General features: G+C 35.8%; 1 protein-coding gene across 3 annotated transcripts; it reads right to left on the bottom strand.

Annotated features, from left to right (window-relative positions):
* Positions 1-7,789: 7,789 nt before the first annotated feature.
* Positions 7,790-13,783, bottom strand: LOC116028370 (protein NRT1/ PTR FAMILY 7.2-like). 3 transcript variants are annotated; one of them, XM_031270072.1, is made up of 5 exons: positions 13,636-13,783; positions 12,753-12,888; positions 12,409-12,626; positions 9,820-10,376; positions 7,790-9,037 (listed from the first exon to the last, which is right to left on the bottom strand). In XM_031270072.1, exons 1-5 carry the CDS (start codon positions 13,660-13,662, stop codon positions 8,134-8,136), a joined length of 1,842 nt encoding a protein of 613 aa, XP_031125932.1. In that variant the 5' UTR covers positions 13,663-13,783; the 3' UTR covers positions 7,790-8,133. The 3 variants fall into 3 exon arrangements, with proteins under 3 accessions (XP_031125932.1, XP_031125933.1, XP_031125934.1); XM_031270073.1 differs by having other exon boundaries at positions 12,753-12,876; XM_031270074.1 differs by having other exon boundaries at positions 12,753-12,870.
* Positions 13,784-17,877: the final 4,094 nt, after the last annotated feature.

Raw genomic sequence — 17,877 nt, 5'->3', positions numbered from 1 at the left:
TTTTGGTTAAGAAAGGTACCTAGCAGTAACTGTTAATCTGGGAGAAGTTCACTTATTTGTGGGTTAAGGCTAAATGGCACAAGAAAGGAATATTACTGTTATTTCTACCCCGTCTAAGTTGATTGATGTTATTTTGGCTTCAGATGGGTCTAATTTTCCTGAATGGAAATTTCTGATTAGGGTGAATATAGATGGTATGGGAAAGGGTGACCATCTAGATAAAGTATATCCTGAAGGTAATACAGATTGGGCAAATACTGATAAAGCTTTATTTTCAAGAATAATTAACTGCATTGATAAGAAGATTATTTTGTCCATGCAACATTGCAAGACTGTAAAAGAAGTTTGGGAATTGGTAAACAACTAGTTTAGTGGAACAAGTAATTTGAGAAAATTATATCAACTGTCTCAAGAGGTATATCGTTCAAGTCAGAAAGGGCGTGAACTTAGAGACTATTACTATGATTTTAAGAGTCAATGTTTTACTTTGTGTGCTGCTATGCCGTTAACAACTGATTTGGCTGAAATGAAAAAGCAACGTGACAAATTACTTGTTTTTAGTTGGATTTGTGGATTAGATAAAGAATATGACGTCCTTAAGTCCCAACTGTTGGGGAATAAGGACTTAGAGTCTTTGGATCAGGTATTTTCTATGCTTCAAAATGCATCAGGAAGTACTGGTTCAACTGAGCTCCATGAGAAGAATGTTTTTATGTCACAAGGAAGTGGTGTTGATCTGAATGCCCTCGTATCACACGGAGGGAATACGAGTGAGGGTTATGGCCGAGGAGGAGGTAATAATCGGTACCGAGGACGTGGGGGTTCTTGGAGAGGACGTGGAGGCCCACGGGTTTGTTTTAACTATAGAGATCCGGGACACTTTCGAAATCAATGTCCTAAGCCACCGAGGCAACAAGTGGTTGCTAGCACTGCTTCTGCATCAGAAGGTCATGTGGTGGTGATGACAGATGAAGAATTTGCTAAGTACAACCAAACGAAGATTTCCTCTTCCTCGCAGTCTCCGATTAATGAAACGTCTTCCTGCGCAATGTTTGTCCAAACAGGTAATCCAGTTGCTTGTGTTTCTTCTACATCTCGACAGTGGGTCATTGACTCAGGAGCTTCTGAGCATATGACAGGTAATTCTAGTGTTCTTTCTACATGTCTACCCATAACTTCTGGTCATACTGTTACTCTAGTAGATGGGTCTGTAGCCAATGTCGTGGGTAAGGGTAGTACGTTTGCAACTCCGTCTTTACCCCTTAATTCTGTGTTATATCTCCCAAAGTTCCCTTTCAGTTTGCTTTCTATTAGCCAAATTACTCGTGACCTAAATTGTTCTGTTGTGTTCTTTCCTGGCTACTGTCTATTCCAAGATCTTTTGACGAGGAGGATTATTGGTAAGGGGAAGGAAGTTGGCGGCTTATATGTCCTAGAACAGTCTACGTCTCTTGAGAATAAACCTACAAGCTTGGCGAGCGTTGTTTCCCCCTTTCAGCTGCACTATCGGTATGGTCATCTGTCCCTGTCAACCTTAAAGAAGATGTGTCCTGGTTTAGAGTCTGTGAATGTTTTGCAATGTGAGTCATGTGAGTTTGCAAACATCATCGTGTCCCCTATATTCCTCGGGTAAATAATAGAGTAGACTCCTTATTTGAATTGGTTCATTCTGGTGTGTGGGGGCCGTGTCGAGTCACGTCCAAAAGTGGTTTCAGGTATTTTGTAACGTTTGTTAATGATTTCTCTAGATGTACATGGTTGTATCTCATGAAATCTAGGGATGAGTTGTTTGGTATCTTTCAAAATTTTTGTGCTGAGATTAGAACTCAATTTAATAAAACTATACAGTGTTTGAGAAGTGACAATGCTCGAGAATACCTTCTTAAGTCGTTTTCTAGCTTTATGAGTCAAAATGGCATTATTCATCAAACCTCGTGTAGTTACACACCCCAACAAAATGGTGTTGCAGAGAGAAAGAATCGCCATTTGTTGGAAATTGCCCGTGCTCTTTTGTTTCAGATGAAAGTACCTAAAGTGTTTTGGGCAGATACTGTTCACACTGCCTGTTTCTACATTAACAGGATGCCTTCCTCTATACTCCAAGGTCGAGTCCCGTATTCAGTTGTGTATCCATCCAAGTCTTTATTTTCCTTACCCCCCAAAGTTTTCGGATGTACATGTTTCGTGCAGGATGTTCGTCCACTAAGGGGGAAACTTGATCCTAAATCACTCAAGTGTGTCTTTTTGGGATATTCTCGGACTCAGAAAGGGTATAGGTGTTACTCTCCTGATTTGGGTAGGTATTTGGTTTCTACCGATGTCACTTTCTTTGAGGGCACTGTGTTTCCTAACAGTATTACCGGGAATACGACCCCAGTATTAGAAGATGATTTTCTTCTGTATACCATCACTATTCCTGTTCCTATAACGGAGTCTGTTTCTAGGGTAATACCACCTGTTACGCAAGTGTACTCTCGACGGCCCCGAGATGTGATCGCCCCGATAGTGAGCCAAGAGAATCCTCCTCCGTCAAATGATCATGAACCCCCGATTGCCATACGGAAAGGTAAACGTAGTTGTTGTCATCCCCTTCCGTCATATGTTTTCTACGGTCATTTATCAGTCTTCCCGTTCTTTTATATCCCAGCTAGATTCTGTGTTTGTTCCTAAAACGTTGTGCCAGGCAATGTCCCATGATGGGTGGAGATCTGCTATGGAAGAGGAAATAGCGGCCCTAGAACATAATCAGACTTGGGATCTGGTCCATCTCCCGGCCGGAAAAGCTGCAATTGGTTATAAATGGGTTTATGTTGTCAAGACAAACCCCGATGGTTCGGTAGCTCGACTGAAAGCACGCTTGGTGGCAAAAGGGTATGCACAGACGTATGGAATTGATTACACAGAAACCTTCTCACCTGTTGCTAAGTTAACTTCTGTGCGGATTTATATTTCTCTAGCTGCTGTTAACGGCTGGCCGTTATATCAGTTAGATGTGAAGAATGCCTTTTTACACGGTGATTTGGTTGAAGAAGTCTATATGGAGCAACCACTTGGGTTTGTTGCTCAGGGGGAGAACGGGAAAGTGTGTAGGCTAAGGAAGTCGTTGTATGGGTTAAAGCAGTCTCCGAGAGCGTGGTTCTGGAGGTTCAGTGGTGCAATCACTGAGTTTGGCATGCGCCGTAGTGCTTATGATCATACTTTGTTTTACAAGCACTCTAACCATGGCAGTATTTTGTTAATTGTCTACGTTGATGATATAGTGATAACAGGTGATGATGCCAAAGGAGTTGATGCTCTCAAGTCTTTTCTTAAAGATAAATTCCATACGAAAGATCTGGGGGTGTTGAAGTACTTTCTTGGGATTGAAGTGGTTCGTTCTAAGAAAGATATATTTCTGTCGCAACGGAAATATGTACTAGATTTACTTGAAGACTCTGGGCTTTTAGGGTCCCAGCCTTGTGAGACTCCTATGGACCAGAGTGTTAAACTTATAGCTGGCGAGGGGGAGCCTCTTGAAGACCCAGAGAGGTATAGGAGACTGGTTGGTAAGTTGAACTATCTGACTATCACCCGTCCTGATATTGCCTTTCCTGTAAGTGTGGTAAGTCAGTTTATGGCATCCCCTACTAAACTTCATTGGGAAGCTGCAGTTCGGGCTATAAAGTATTTGAAAGGTGCTCCTGGGAAAGGAATCTTATATGCCAGTCATGGGCATGTGAGGGTTGAAGCTTTTTCTGACACTGATTGAGCTGGGTCACCGAGTGACAGGAGGTCTACGATTGGATATTGTGTGTTCTTTGGTGGCAACCTGGTATCGTGGAAGAGTAAGAAGCAGAGTGTTGTGGCTCGTTCTAGTGCAGAGTCTGAATATAGGGCGATGGCTCATGTCGCATGTGAGGTAACATGGATGTGTAATGTTCTTGGGGAGATTGGTGTAGAGGTGACTAAACCGGTTCTTTTGTGGTGTGACAATAAAGCGGCTATACATATTTCAAATAATCCTGTGTTTCATGAGCGCACTAAGCATATTGAGGTAGATTGTCACTTCGTGCGGGACAAGGTTCAACAAGGGTTACTTTCGACCGTTCATGTTCGAAGCGGTGATCAATTGGCAGACTTGTTCACTAAAGGTCTTAGTAAGGTCAGGGTTGAGTTTATTTGTAACAAGTTGGGCATGATAAATATTTACGCTCCAACTTGAGGGGGAGTGTTAGATAAATGAGGGAGTAGTTAGATCTTTACTCTCCACCTTTCATTCCTCCTGTTTGAATTATGTGGCAGTAGCATGTTTCCTATGTATATAAATAGGTGGGAACTTTGTACAGTAAACATGAAATACACAGTACAATTTTTAGTTTTCCCTTCCACATCTAACAACATTTAACAATTATTGTATGGCCATGGGGATTACAGTGGAACATCATGTACTATATGTCCACACCCAGAATGGTCTAACTAAATCTCTTATCAAAAAACTTAAGCTCATAGCTAGACCATTACTGCAACGATCAAATTTGCCAGTCACTTGTTGGGGACACGCAATATTGCATGCTGCAGATCTAATACAACTCCGGCCAACTGCATATCATGAATATTCCCCCCCCCCCACCCCCTACAACTTGTACGTGGTAACGAGCTAGACATTTCTCATTTGCGTGTCTTTGGCTGTGCGGTTTACGTACCCAGACCACCTCCACAGCGTACCTCGATGGGCTCTCAACGTAAATTAGGTATTTATGTGGGGTTTATTTCTCCATCCATCATTAAATACCTAGAGTCCATGAATGCAGACCTGTTTACTGCTCGGTATGCTGATTGTATCTTTGATGAAGACCATTTCCAGGGATTTGAGGGGGGGAGGGGGAAGCCCAGCTTTAAAGAAATGCCAGGAAATCTCATGGAATGAAAAAGGTCTTCAATATCTTGACACGCTTACTAATCAAACTGAACTTGAAGTTCAGAAAATAATAAATTTGCAAAAACTAGCAAATAATCTGCCAGACGCGTTTACTATCTATGGAAGAGTGACTAGGTCCTACGTTCCCGCATAAAATACTCCATCAAGAGTAATTGTCCCCAAAGAACCAAATAATAACACTGACACTACCCAGCGCTAGAAACATGGTAGACCATTCAGTGCAAAAGATTTAAATCCGCGGAAAATTGAAAATAATAAACAATACACTCCGAAATCCTTCTAAAGACGAAAAAACCCAATGTAAATGCACGTGCTACAAATAAATCTAACATTGGGAGTACGAAACATATTCACCAAGATATTATAGCAAATGAGGAAGACTTGGTTCATGTAAATATAGAAACTGCCATCAACTTTATAGAAATAGAAGAAAATTACAATAGAAATATAACAATCGTCGACAATCAATTCGCCTCTATAATTGCTCTTTACATTTCTTTCAATAGTCTGGATCCAAAACCAAAAACTATAGCAGGGTGTCGGAAGCGCTCTGATTAGTTGAAATGGAAAGAAGCAATTGAGGCTAAGCTCAACTCGCTAAATAAAAGAAAAGTGTTTACTCCTCCTGTACTTACCCCTGAAGGTGTGATCCCACTAGGATACAAATGGGTATTTGTACGAAAGATGGAATGAACAGAATGAGGTAGTTAGATATAAAGCGAGACTTGTAGCTCAAGGGTTCTCATAGATACCCGAAATAGATTTTGAACAAACATATTCTCATATCTTAGATGGCCCCATCGTTCCGTTATCTAATATCACTGGCAGTAAAAATGAATCTAGAAATGCAGTTAATGGATGTTGTGACCACATATTTATATGGGTCACTAGACACTGACATATATATGTAGGTGGGCATCCAAAATCCTTTATGTAAAGGAAAAACAAATCCAAATATGTTCAGTGTAAAATTACAAAAGTCATTATATGGCTTAAAATAGTCAGGAATAATGTGGTTTTGTAGATTGAGTGAATTCCTATTAAAATAAGGATTTGAAAATAAAGATACCAGTCCTTGCATAGTCACTAAGAAATCTCCTGATCGATTCTGTATTACATCCTTATAGGAACATGCAAGGATGTCAAAAGGGCATGTTTTTGTTTAAAGAAAGAATTCGATCTGAAAGACTTAGGGAAAACCAAGTTCTGTCTCAGCCTGCAGATCGAGCACCTCCCTGAAGGAATATTCATAGATAAATCCAAATACACAAGCAAGTTATTGGAAAGATTCTACATGGATAAATCTCATCCACTTAGTACTCCAATGGTAGTCTGATCACATGAAGTTGATGAGGACCCATTCCGACCTAAAGAAGATAATGAGGATATTCTAGGACCAGAAGTCCCTTACTTAAGTGCCATAGGAGCTCTTTTATATTTGGCCAACTGCACTAGGCTGGATATTGCATTTTCAGTAAATATGCTGGCTCGTTTTAGTGCTGCTCCAACCAGAAAACATTGAAATGGCATAAAACATATTCTCAGATATTTGCAAGGCACAAAGGATCTTGGGCTTCTGTTTAAGAGAGACCAAGACACCACATTAGTGGGACATTCGGATGCTGGGTATATGTTTGATCCTCATGATGCTAGATCCCAGACCGAATATATATTCCTTTATGGAGGTACTACTATCTCATGGAAATCAGTTAAACAAACACTGGTAACTACCTCGTCAAACCACTCTGAAATCATTGCTTTATACGAGACCTCAAAAGAATGTGTGTGGTTGAGGTCTCTGAAATCATTGCTTTATACGAGACCTCAAAAGAATGTGTGTGGTTGAGGTCACTAATACATAATATTCAAGACTCGTGTGGAATAATGATTATTAGAAAGACCCCCACTATCCTGTATGAAGAGAATGCAGCATGTGTTGCACAAATGAGTAATGCGTATGTTAAAGGTAATCTCACTAAACATATTATACCAAAATTCTTTTATCCACATGAGCTCCATAAGTGTGGTGAAATACAAATCCAAAAGATTCAACCTAGTGAAAATCTTGCAGATTTATTCCCCAAACTCTTACCTACATCTACATTTGATATGTAAATAAAACTGGTATGTGTAGGTTAGGAAGGTTGTTGTCTTCAGGGGGAGCAACGACATCTCGGTGCAAATAAATTATCGGTCCAGAAGATCAACAACTCTTAGAATAAACCTAGAAGGTTACGGCTGTACTCTTTTTCTCTTAACTGAGTTTTTTCCCACATGGTTTTCATTCTCAGTGTAAGGCTTTTAATGAGGCAATCAAAACAACACATGCATTACTCATATATCATGTACTCTTTTCTCACCTAAGTTTTTCCTACAGAGTTTTTCTAGTGAGTTTTTAACGAGGCATGAATATGGTTAAATAATGTGCAAAGGGAAGTTTTATAAAGAATATATTAATGGACATTATTATATGATTTGTAACGGCCATTCTTAATTTTGTAACGTCTATCTTGATTTGTAACAGCCACTATAATTGTGGCATAATTATGTAATGTTTGTACTATATATAGTGGAATGAAAAGGATGATTGCTTTCTACCAAAAAAAAAAAAAATGATGATGGCTAAGGCATTTTTCTACTGCATACTCTTTGTCTCATTGTCTCTATACTCTTACTCTTTATTTGTCTCATTGTCTCTATACTCTTACTTTCTATGGTTCTTATTATACTGTAGCAATACCGAAAGGCTAAGAAGTTAGTTAACGGGCTAATAGGCAATACATTCCAACAATATGATCAATTTTGTACTAGTGTTTTCAACTTTTCCATTGGATTGCATTTTAAATTGATGGATATATTAAACAGAAGGCATGACTAAAAAGATTATATTAGGAAGATTAAAAGCAAAGAATTGAATAATAATCAGAATACAGATCATTGAGTTTTGAGAATTGAAGCTTCAGTGAGCCATGCATCCTCTACCAAAAATGCAACCCTCAAATCATCCGGTGCTCTGCTTAGACAATGCGAAAATACACATTTCTCTAGCTTCCTTGCACTCTTCTCTTCCTATAATATTATATAATCTCATTTCGATCTACTCTTATTTTTGTTTTATTTTAGCATCATATTACCCCTCTCATGAAAACCAAAGGAAAAGTTGTGTAAGGTCAATAATCTCAACGGTAATTAGCACCCACCCAATCAAGTACTAATTAATGTAGATCGATATGATCTTCCTGCTGTTTGCTATCCCCAATATTCTTTAAACATGATGAGTTTCTTTCTTCAAACTCTATGTACTTGTACCACTTTGCGCATAGAATGTAGACGGCGAAATCAGCTGTTGTTAAGGCTGCTAATAGGAAGTAAAATCTATCCAAATGACCCTTGTTGAGGTTCCCAGGTATCCATCCAGGCATCCTATGAGTAGTCGAAATCCTCATCACAATGCTCACTAGCAAGCTGCTCACATAGTTCCCCAGTGATATGGATGTCATACAAAGCGCACTCGCAAGGCTCTTCAATCCCTCCGGGGCCTGCCCGTTGAAGAATTCGAGTTGTCCAACGTACATGAAAACCTCAGACGCCCCAATCAACATGTACTGCGGTACTTGCCAAAAGATACTCAAGGAACTCGAAGAGTTTGGGCATCGGGGGCATTCATTGCTAGCATGTTTTAGCCTTAAATGTTCCACAATTCCGGCTGCTACCATTGCCATTATGGCTATGATAAGCCCCACTCCCATCCTCTGGAGCTCGGTGAAGCCTTGTGCTCTATGCGTTTTCTTTAGGCGGGCAACGAGGGGATCAAGAACGCGCCTGTAGATGAAAATGAAGGTTGCAACGCTCAGGATATCGAAGCTCGACATGCTGGCTGCAGGGATATGAAAGCCGGCAATGTTTGTTCTCATGGCAGCGCCCTGCTCTACAAATAGAGACGCCATTTGAGTGAAGACTACAGAGTAGAGTATTGTGCATAGCCAAATTGGAAGAAGCCTTAGTATGCATTTTACTTCTTCCACTTGAGTCACAGTGCAGAGATGCCACGGATTAATTCTCTCTTCCAAGTCACACACACTCTCCTTTGTTGTAATAAGCGCTGCTTTATCCAAGAATCTACACAAACAATTTCATGTATGTTAGTGTTGCACGGAGGCATGAATGACTAAGTTTCACACCAAATGACTAGGAAATTCTTAGTGCAGGGTAGCTCTTGAAAGGTCAAGTCCAGCACCCTCCTTTTAAAAATATGGTATTGGCTATTAAGAAAGTATATATAAGAAAATAAAATTGTGGCATTCGTTATTAATTAAAGCTTTTGGCTTTATGGTAATAAGCACTCATTCTAACAATTAAGATTTAATGGATGGTAATAACTAATAAGAGCACCCCTATCAGGTGTTATTTGTTGGTTTATATCAGAATTTAATATGATTGATGAAAGATACAAGAAGAGAGGGAAGAATGGGCTTTCTCTGCAAGAGAGGAGTTTATTGGGATGAAGGGCCCCACTGAGCACACCATCAGCAGCATGAGCGTGTGTGATGGGCAATTATTGTGCCCGGGGCGCTTCAGGCGGGCCTGACTTTCTGTATTTCTTTTTAAAATTGTTTTAAATTTTTTTTTTTTTCCTTCCCTTCTATTTTTTCTTTTTTAATCACACTAACAAAAATTTCTCAAAAATTGCGAAAAATTATATTGACAAGTATACATTTGTCCTCGTGACTATGAGATTATTAGGTGGAGACCTAGAAGCTCAAGTCCAATATAGTAAGTATATAAGGTAATAAAGTTATACATTCGTTACAAGTTATAATTTTTAGCAGAGTAGTAAGAAGTGATATTAGAATAAGTCACAAATTATGATAAACGTTATATTTGAATTTAACATAACTTACTTAAATCCTTCCGTATGGAGTATTTTTCTGTTGCTAGAATCGTGTTCCTGGATTTCATATAGATGATGATCGGCATTCTCGGGGAGGTGAACATTCCATTTTCTAGCAGAAGCTACCAGAACTTGGGAGAATCTTGAAAGAGGGTTGCCTTTGGGTGTGAAGTGTCGGTATCTGGGCGTGCCAACAAGGAAGAGAAGTAAAGCCAAAACAGCAGAGGCAGTGGATGCCCAGAATCCCAGTGTCCACATGCCCTTGTCCTCAAAGTAGACAAGCACAGTGTTGGAGAAGAGAGATCCGAGATTCAATGCCAAGTAGAAGTAGCTAAAGAAAGCCACCTTCGACACACTTTCATGGGCGTGGTCTCCGTCGAATTGGTCTGACCCAAATGTTGCTATGTTGGGTTGGTACCCACCGTTCCCGAGGGCAACCAGGTAAATCGACACATAATACACAGCGATATGGGTCCTCGAGGGGGACCTGCAAGGGGTATTTTCGTCCCCACACCCCTTTGGCTTCACTAAGAATATGAATGAAAATATTGACAGCGATATTAATCCCTGCAATATAATGAAAATTTTGATTAAAATTTTGTGTTTCAGTAATGCCTATTTGAGGGCATATCACATCACTTATTTTATAATACAATTACAGCACGTTTGGTTCACGGAATGAATTTTGAGATAATAGGAATGCTATTTCATAAGGAATGGAATATACAAGTAATAGAATAAAAATTGTATTATGTTGTAATATATATTTCGTAAATAAAAAAAGAGCTTTAATTGTTTTTTTATATTTAAAACGCCATGAAACATAGCATCTAAAAAAATTCTCAATTTCCCCTTCTTTTTTTTTTTAATACTTTTACCGTTACCAAAATGATGTCATCTACTTCTTTTTATATTTTTAGAATAATGGTTAAAGAAGTCACTCAAATACAACCCAAAATGACATATTTACCTAAATATATGCTGATGTGGTGATTATCGAATTTTAAAATAATTATTTAATTTCTTTAACAAAAAAAAAACGCCGAATTTTAAGACAACCCCACAAGAGACAAAGAGATTTTTGTCTCCATGGCTGAGACGAAGGGGGAGTCTCTGGCCATGGAGATGAAGCCGGCGGTTTTTTTTAATAATTATTTTATTTAAAATTATTTAAAAATATATATATATATATATATATATATATTTAAATTCAGTAATTGTCATGTCAGCATATTTTCAGGTAAACAAGTAATTTTGAATTAAATTGAATGAGTTTGTGTTGTTCAGTTGCAGGGACGGATCTATAAAATCAACTGAATAGGGGCGAAGTTCAATATAACATTAGAAATGTCAATAACAAAATATCAAACAGCAATAATAAGGTTAAAATATAAAATACATTATAAATTATAATAGAATGTTTTTGATATTACATGATAGTTAGGGTCGGAGTAAAAAATATACTTGAGTGAAAGGAAAAATATTAAAATATTTATGAAAAAGTATGAAACGTAACTAATTAGATAAAATAATTTTAATAACAATATATTTATAAATAATTTTTAATTTTAATTTCTTTTAGTTTTATCAACTTTTAATTTCAGCCCAGTATGTCAAATTGAGTTAGGGTGAGAGCTTTATTTGGATTATCGGAAATTAAACACAAAATTCAAACTCACTTTTAAATATAGATATTTTAAACTATAATATATCTAAATACAAAGTTAATTTAGATATTAAGTATTAAATTGAATCTATACCCAACCTGAAATCCAAACTAACCCAATAATTTATTATAATATAATAATAAATTATAAATTAATTATTAAATATATTTCGTAATATTAAAATGATAAAATAAATATTAAAAAATTAAAATCATTAAAAAGTTAAGTATACCTAAACTAACCCAAAATAATTATTAACCAAACATATCATAAATATTATTTATTTGGATATTGGGCTTTAAAAATATTAACAAAAAAAATTCGGGTATCAATGATAAATTTCAAAGGAATAAGGGTCAAATAGGCCACCGAACTACACACGAAATTGCAATTAGGCCATCGAACTCAAAAACAATGCAATTGGGTCCCTGAACTACACAAATTCATGCAAATTAACCCAAAGTGACTTGTTGACTTGATCTTCGGGTTACCAACTTTAAAAATAATATTTTAAAATAATTTTAAATTAATTAATTAATTAAAATTAAAATTAAAAAAAAAACAGGAACAAGTCAATTAGGTCTTTTTTTAAATTTTTTATTTTAAATTTAATTTTAATTAATTATTTTATTCAAAATTATTTTAAAATATTATTTTTTAAAGTTGGTAACCGGAAGATCAAGTCAACAAGTCACTTTGGGTTAATTTGCATGAATTTGTGTAATTCAGGGACCCAATTGCATTATTTTTGAGTTCAATGGCCTAATTGCAGTTTCGTGTGTAGTTCGATGGCTTATTTGACCCTTATTCCAATTTCAAATATCACCTAAACTAAATAACGCCGGCCAAAAAAACTCAAAAAGGGAGCTTGGTAGTGAAATGACAGGATTGGCCCTGCGCGGGACTTGAAAGTAATAGGGAGAGTGACTCACGACGACATAAATGAGTTGGAAGATAGCACAAGTTTTGTATCTTCCCCAATAGGAATCACTGAGGAAAGCTCCGAGGAGGGAGAAGAGATAAACGGTCCCTGTCCATTTGCTGACGTTGTTGGCTGCGTCAGCATTGTCTTGCCCCATAACTCTTGTCAGAAACAACACTAGATTCACTCCTACCCCGAAGAATGCCAGTGTAGCTAAACCTTGATTCACTGAAATTATATATTAACATTATAGTTTTTTTTTTGTTGGAAAAAGAAAAATCAATTTAATTGAAAAGATAATATCAAAGTATTATTGAAAATGGAAAAAAAAAAATTAATAGAAATTTGACTTACCAAGTAAAAGTATACCGGCAAACCAGCCTCCGGTTGCAGATCGGACTGCAGGGCGGCCGTAATGATCAACGGTTCCATCGAGGGTGCACTCTTCTCGTGATGCCTTCTCCTCATCCCTCTGATTCTTAATAAAAAACTATTAAAAAAATCAATTAATATGCCAGTGATAATAATAATAATAATAATAATAATAATAATAATAATAATAATAATAATAATAATAATTAATGGGAAAACTGTTTGATCTGATATGATAAAAGTAGATATATGGTGAAGTGATTATCAGTAGTTCATATTAACGTATCACCCAATAAATAAAAAATGAGAAAGATTGACTTGAACAGGAGGAAAAATGTGAAACAAACGGAAAGGAGTACATGTGAAACTATCTTGTCGAGATAAGTGGGACTGCTGATACTTGTCGGGTATGAATTAAATTTGTTTTTCCAAAATTTAATCAGATTTAGAAAGATGAGTCTCTGATTTTGATTTCAACATTTTATATATATATATATATATATATATAGAGGATACTACGTGCAAACTACTGCATGAGTGCACATAATCTGATGTATTATATAAATGCACACAATCTATTGTTAAACATATTTGGATGTCGACTGTGGAGACCTACAGTGAATTGTGTGTATTCATATAGTAAATTGTATGCACTCATGCAGCTTTTACGTCAGGCATGATTCTCATATTAACGTAAGCCATATATATATATATATATATATATATATATATATATATAGTTGTTGCATGCATAAGAAAGCAAAATTTTATTAGTTGTTATCCAATCAACTCAGCTAAGGGTTGCAATGAAGTTTTGAAGGAAAATAAGAAAAGAAAATGTGCAGCGGCAAGGGAAGAAGCTAACCATTTTGGCGATATTTAAGAAAGCCATTGCTGTATGCTACCGTGAAAGTAAAGAAACCCAGCTTTAATTACTATGGAGGAGAGGGAGAAGATGCTTATGAGATGTATTGAGAGAGTCCTGAGAGGGAATGAAGGAAGGGGTGGTCAGGGAAAATAAACACACATACACACATATATAGAGAGAGATCCAGAATTTTATATTCAATAAAAGGTGAGCTGTGAGCCTGTGAGTAGAAAGTAACTCAAATGGATTGCTTGGGGGAGTTATATCTGGGAGTGGGAGCTGAGGAAATCAAGTCTAGTTTGGAAAGCAACAACAACGGGTGACAAAGCAATGTGTTGGAAGCGGCTAACTTTGACTACGTGTGACAATTTAGCCCCCAATATTTATATTCTAATCATGTATGTTTAATACGCAATTAAATGTATACATGAATCAACCTATAATAATTGAGAAAATAAATAATAATTTATTAAAAGTAAAAGTGAAAGTGTAATTTTATTGGAGATGAAAAAAAAAAGGTATTTCTGGCTTATCTATCCATCATTTTCATAAAAAGAAAACTAATTAAGGGTTAAGCTGTAAGGATGGTGACACTTTTGATTTGAATTTGAAACATTGGTGGTAGTTGATGAGACGGTGGGTGCCCCTCCTGCATGTCTGGTCTGGTGTAATTAAAAGCTGGTAATTTAATGCCAAATAATAGGAGATTATATTCGATTTTTTGTCGACAAAATTATATTAAGGATGCTTGCTTGAATTGCATGCATGTGTCATCGTGAATCTTGGTCTCCAAATGCGACTTTAATTTACTTCTATTTTTGGTACGTACAACTTGTGTTCCGTTGGATCGCATTTTAGTAACAAGTTGCTGCACAGTACCGCTTTCTGCGGCTTGTAAGAGCATCCTTATCAGCGGGGTTTTTTCGAGGTAATTGAAGAGTTTTTGTAAGTGTGATTAGGAAAGAGAATGTGGGAGAAAGAAAAGAAAAAAAGAAAAAAGAAAAAAGAAAACAAAACCAAATCTGACATTAAAAATAAAAAAGAATAAAAAAAATAAAAAAGGTATATAACAGTCAGAGTGGCCGCCAGCTGGCGGCCACTTTGACTCGCCCCAGCGGGCGCGTGGGAAGCACGCGCCCGCTGGGGCAACAGTGCGCGCCAAGCGCAGGCGCGCACTGAAGCTTCACTTTTTGTTTTTTTTTTCTGACAATATTTTGTGTTTTGCAGAGTGAACTTATTCTTTATAAACTATCTCCTACATCAGTTTTGAAGATATTAACAAGTTTATTATCTGTCATTATTTCTCTATTCTCCATTGATGGAGATGCTCTAAAGGTAGGGGCTTATTAGGGATCTAAAATGATGACCTCATGCCCAACTTAATGCCCAAGAGGCTTATTAGGATATTATCAATTGTTCAGTGCTCTAGCTTTTTATTTTATTTTATTTTATTTTATTGTGTGTTATGTATGCTTTAAATATGTCTAAGGATTATGTTTAATCATGACATTTGTAGACTTTTAAAATGTGAGCATAAATATAATATAAACACAAATGTGCCGTCCAACTATTAGCTTAGGTTTTTAGTTGGATGGAGCACATGATTCAATTTGATATCAAAGCTACCCAAAGGTCATGAAAATGTCTATGGTCCACGTGTTGCTTGGAGCACATGATTCAATTTTTAATAAATTTTTATTGGATTTCATACTATCGTTCAAAATTTTTTAAAACTTTGTAAGACTATAAAAATATATATAAAAACATGCAAAAACTTTTATCAATTTTTTTAATTTTAAAAAATCTGCAAAAGTTATTGAAATTCTAAATTGAATAAATTCTTATAAACTTTCAATGATTTCGATTCTTATCATTTATAATTTTCTTACAAAACATGTTATAATATATCATAAAATTCTTCTTATTATATAGTTCTTTACCACATCAATATTCTCAACAATATGATCACGGTGTTCAAACATATGATCACCCATTCTCAACAATAGAATATATAGGGCAATAGATACTACCTTAGTTATATAAGATAATGATCTAATTATTATTTACATATTATTATCAGTATAAAAGCATACTGATCCTTTAGAGTTTCTGCTCGAGGTACTTTTGGTTCAACCATCATTGTTCTAGGCCCGATATCTTTTCAATACGTCAAGTGTGTCATAGTGTTCTATTGTCCTACATTGACATTTTTAATATTGAATTTAAAATTTAATTACGTAAGATAATGGTTTAATTACCCTTACATATCGGAAGAATGGTATAAACCCTTTTAAACACAAGTGTTTTACATACAGCAAAACAAATGAGGGATTGATAATCTCTTCGGGTGGAGGGCCAAACTCCTGCCATCTTGTGGAAAAATTAAATATTATGAAAATGTTAAAAGAAAGAAAACAAAATCATAAGATCACCTTAGGGGTAGTGGAGTTGATTACGTAAATTTGAGTTAGGCAACCTAAATTATGATGCACGTTAATCATAAGTAGATTACAGGTCATGAGAGCATTATAAGTTCTACTTTAATTTGTTTTTATTTCCCGAATTTTTTTCCACTGCGTATCCCCAAGTCATGGAAGCATGAAAATACGTATGGAGAAAATACATGCCCGCAGGAATTCGCCAGTAAAACATGGACATTAATTTAAGAATGATTTGCCAATGATGGCTTATCCAAATCGATAAACTTCAAACACGCATGCACTAACTTTCTATTTAAGGATTTAAGTACCGCAAAATTATTATTATTATTTTTTGCTGTCTAACTACAAGTTTCCTTAATAAAGATTTTAAATAGCTGCATTTCTAATATTCAAATCCAAAATATCTTGTTAAATCGAAAGAGACAACATGAGTTTGTCTGAGCATTTCCAAATCCTTATACATATATTTAGCCTGTGTCACTTCCTAGGTGTTAATTGGTATATCCAATGCTTGTAAAAATTGAATAAAATAATTTATTATCATCATTTTATGAAAAATATAATGATCACGTATTAAATAACTAGTATGTGTATTATGCATGACCAAAAAAAAAAAGTATACAACATTGAACTATGATATATATATAATCCGGTTTATATAAGAATCACTTCTGACTGAAAACCTGTGCAGAAATGTAAATCATTAATGGTTGGAAATTAATGGAGAGAAACATGGTATCAATTTTATAAATAATATTAACAACTTTAAAAAAGTTTGTAATAATATTTATGAAAAATTTTCTATTTTTCCTTATTTTCTAACTTTTGATTAACTAAGATAGATGAATAAGATTACTTTGTATTTTTTACATGGAACATTGTTCTCATATGATCTTTCATACACACACACACAATTTTTATAAGAGTCATTTCCATTTTTAGTCCTACTACTGTTGGAGCATTGTCAATTTTAATCCACTTCATTAATTTTTGTCACATTGTGACCAGTCGTATTTAGTCCTAGCCACTTTTAGTCCATCGTTAAAATTTTCGTCAAATTACCGTCCAAAATAGGGGTATTTTTTGTCTTTTCAAGCTTTGGTCATCTCCTTGACCCTTTGTTGTGGTTTTCCTTACACATTTTCATCCATTGAAGAGGTCCGGCGAAAGCCATGTGAGCCACATTACAAAGCCATGGCTTTCGCCGGACCTCTTCATTAGATGAAAATCTGTAAGGAAAACCACTACAAAGAGTAAAGGAGATGATCAAAGCATGAAAAGATCAAAATACCCCTGTTTTGGACGGTTATTTGACGAAAATTTCAACGGTAGACTAAAAGTGACAATGATTAAATAAGACTGGCCGCAATATGACAAAAATTAATGAAGTAGACTAAAATTGGCAATGCTCCAATAACAGTAGCACCAAAAATAAAAATGACTCATTTTTATAAATTTAAAGAAAAATGGTCACATAAGCCATTTAACTAATAGCAATATTGAAATTAGGTCCCTGAACTAAAAAAAATATTTCAATTAGACCCTTGAATTTGTAAAAAAGCTCAATGAGTACTTTTAGCAAGTTATCATCAAGTAACCTGCTGACTAAACATGACATGCGACATTTTTAGATAATTTAGCGCTAAGTTGTGTATTTTTAGAACGATGTGGCGTAGTAATAATAACAACAACAATAACACATATTGTTGTTATTATTACACCGCATCAGTTTCAAAAATACACAATTCAACTCAAAATCACTTTAAAAAGTCATTCCATCTAAATATGATAATTGCAC

Source organism: Ipomoea triloba, chromosome 9 (genome assembly GCF_003576645.1).
Source record: "Ipomoea triloba cultivar NCNSP0323 chromosome 9, ASM357664v1".
In the NCBI taxonomy this organism is placed as follows: Eukaryota; Viridiplantae; Streptophyta; class Magnoliopsida; order Solanales; family Convolvulaceae; genus Ipomoea; species Ipomoea triloba.
The sequence above is the reverse complement of the archived record's forward strand: the minus strand, read 5'-3'. Positions and strand labels throughout refer to the sequence as shown.

Coding starts and splice junctions, on each gene's coding strand:
- LOC116028370 (XM_031270072.1), bottom strand. CDS start 13,662: ATGGCTTTCTTAAATATCGCCAAAATG. Junction 12,627..12,752: donor TGCCGGTATACTTTTACTTG/GTAAGTCAAATT, acceptor ATATAATTTCAG/TGAATCAAGGTTTAGCTACA. Junction 9,038..9,819: donor CTCCATACGGAAGGATTTAA/GTAAGTTATGTT, acceptor TTGTTTGTGTAG/ATTCTTGGATAAAGCAGCGC.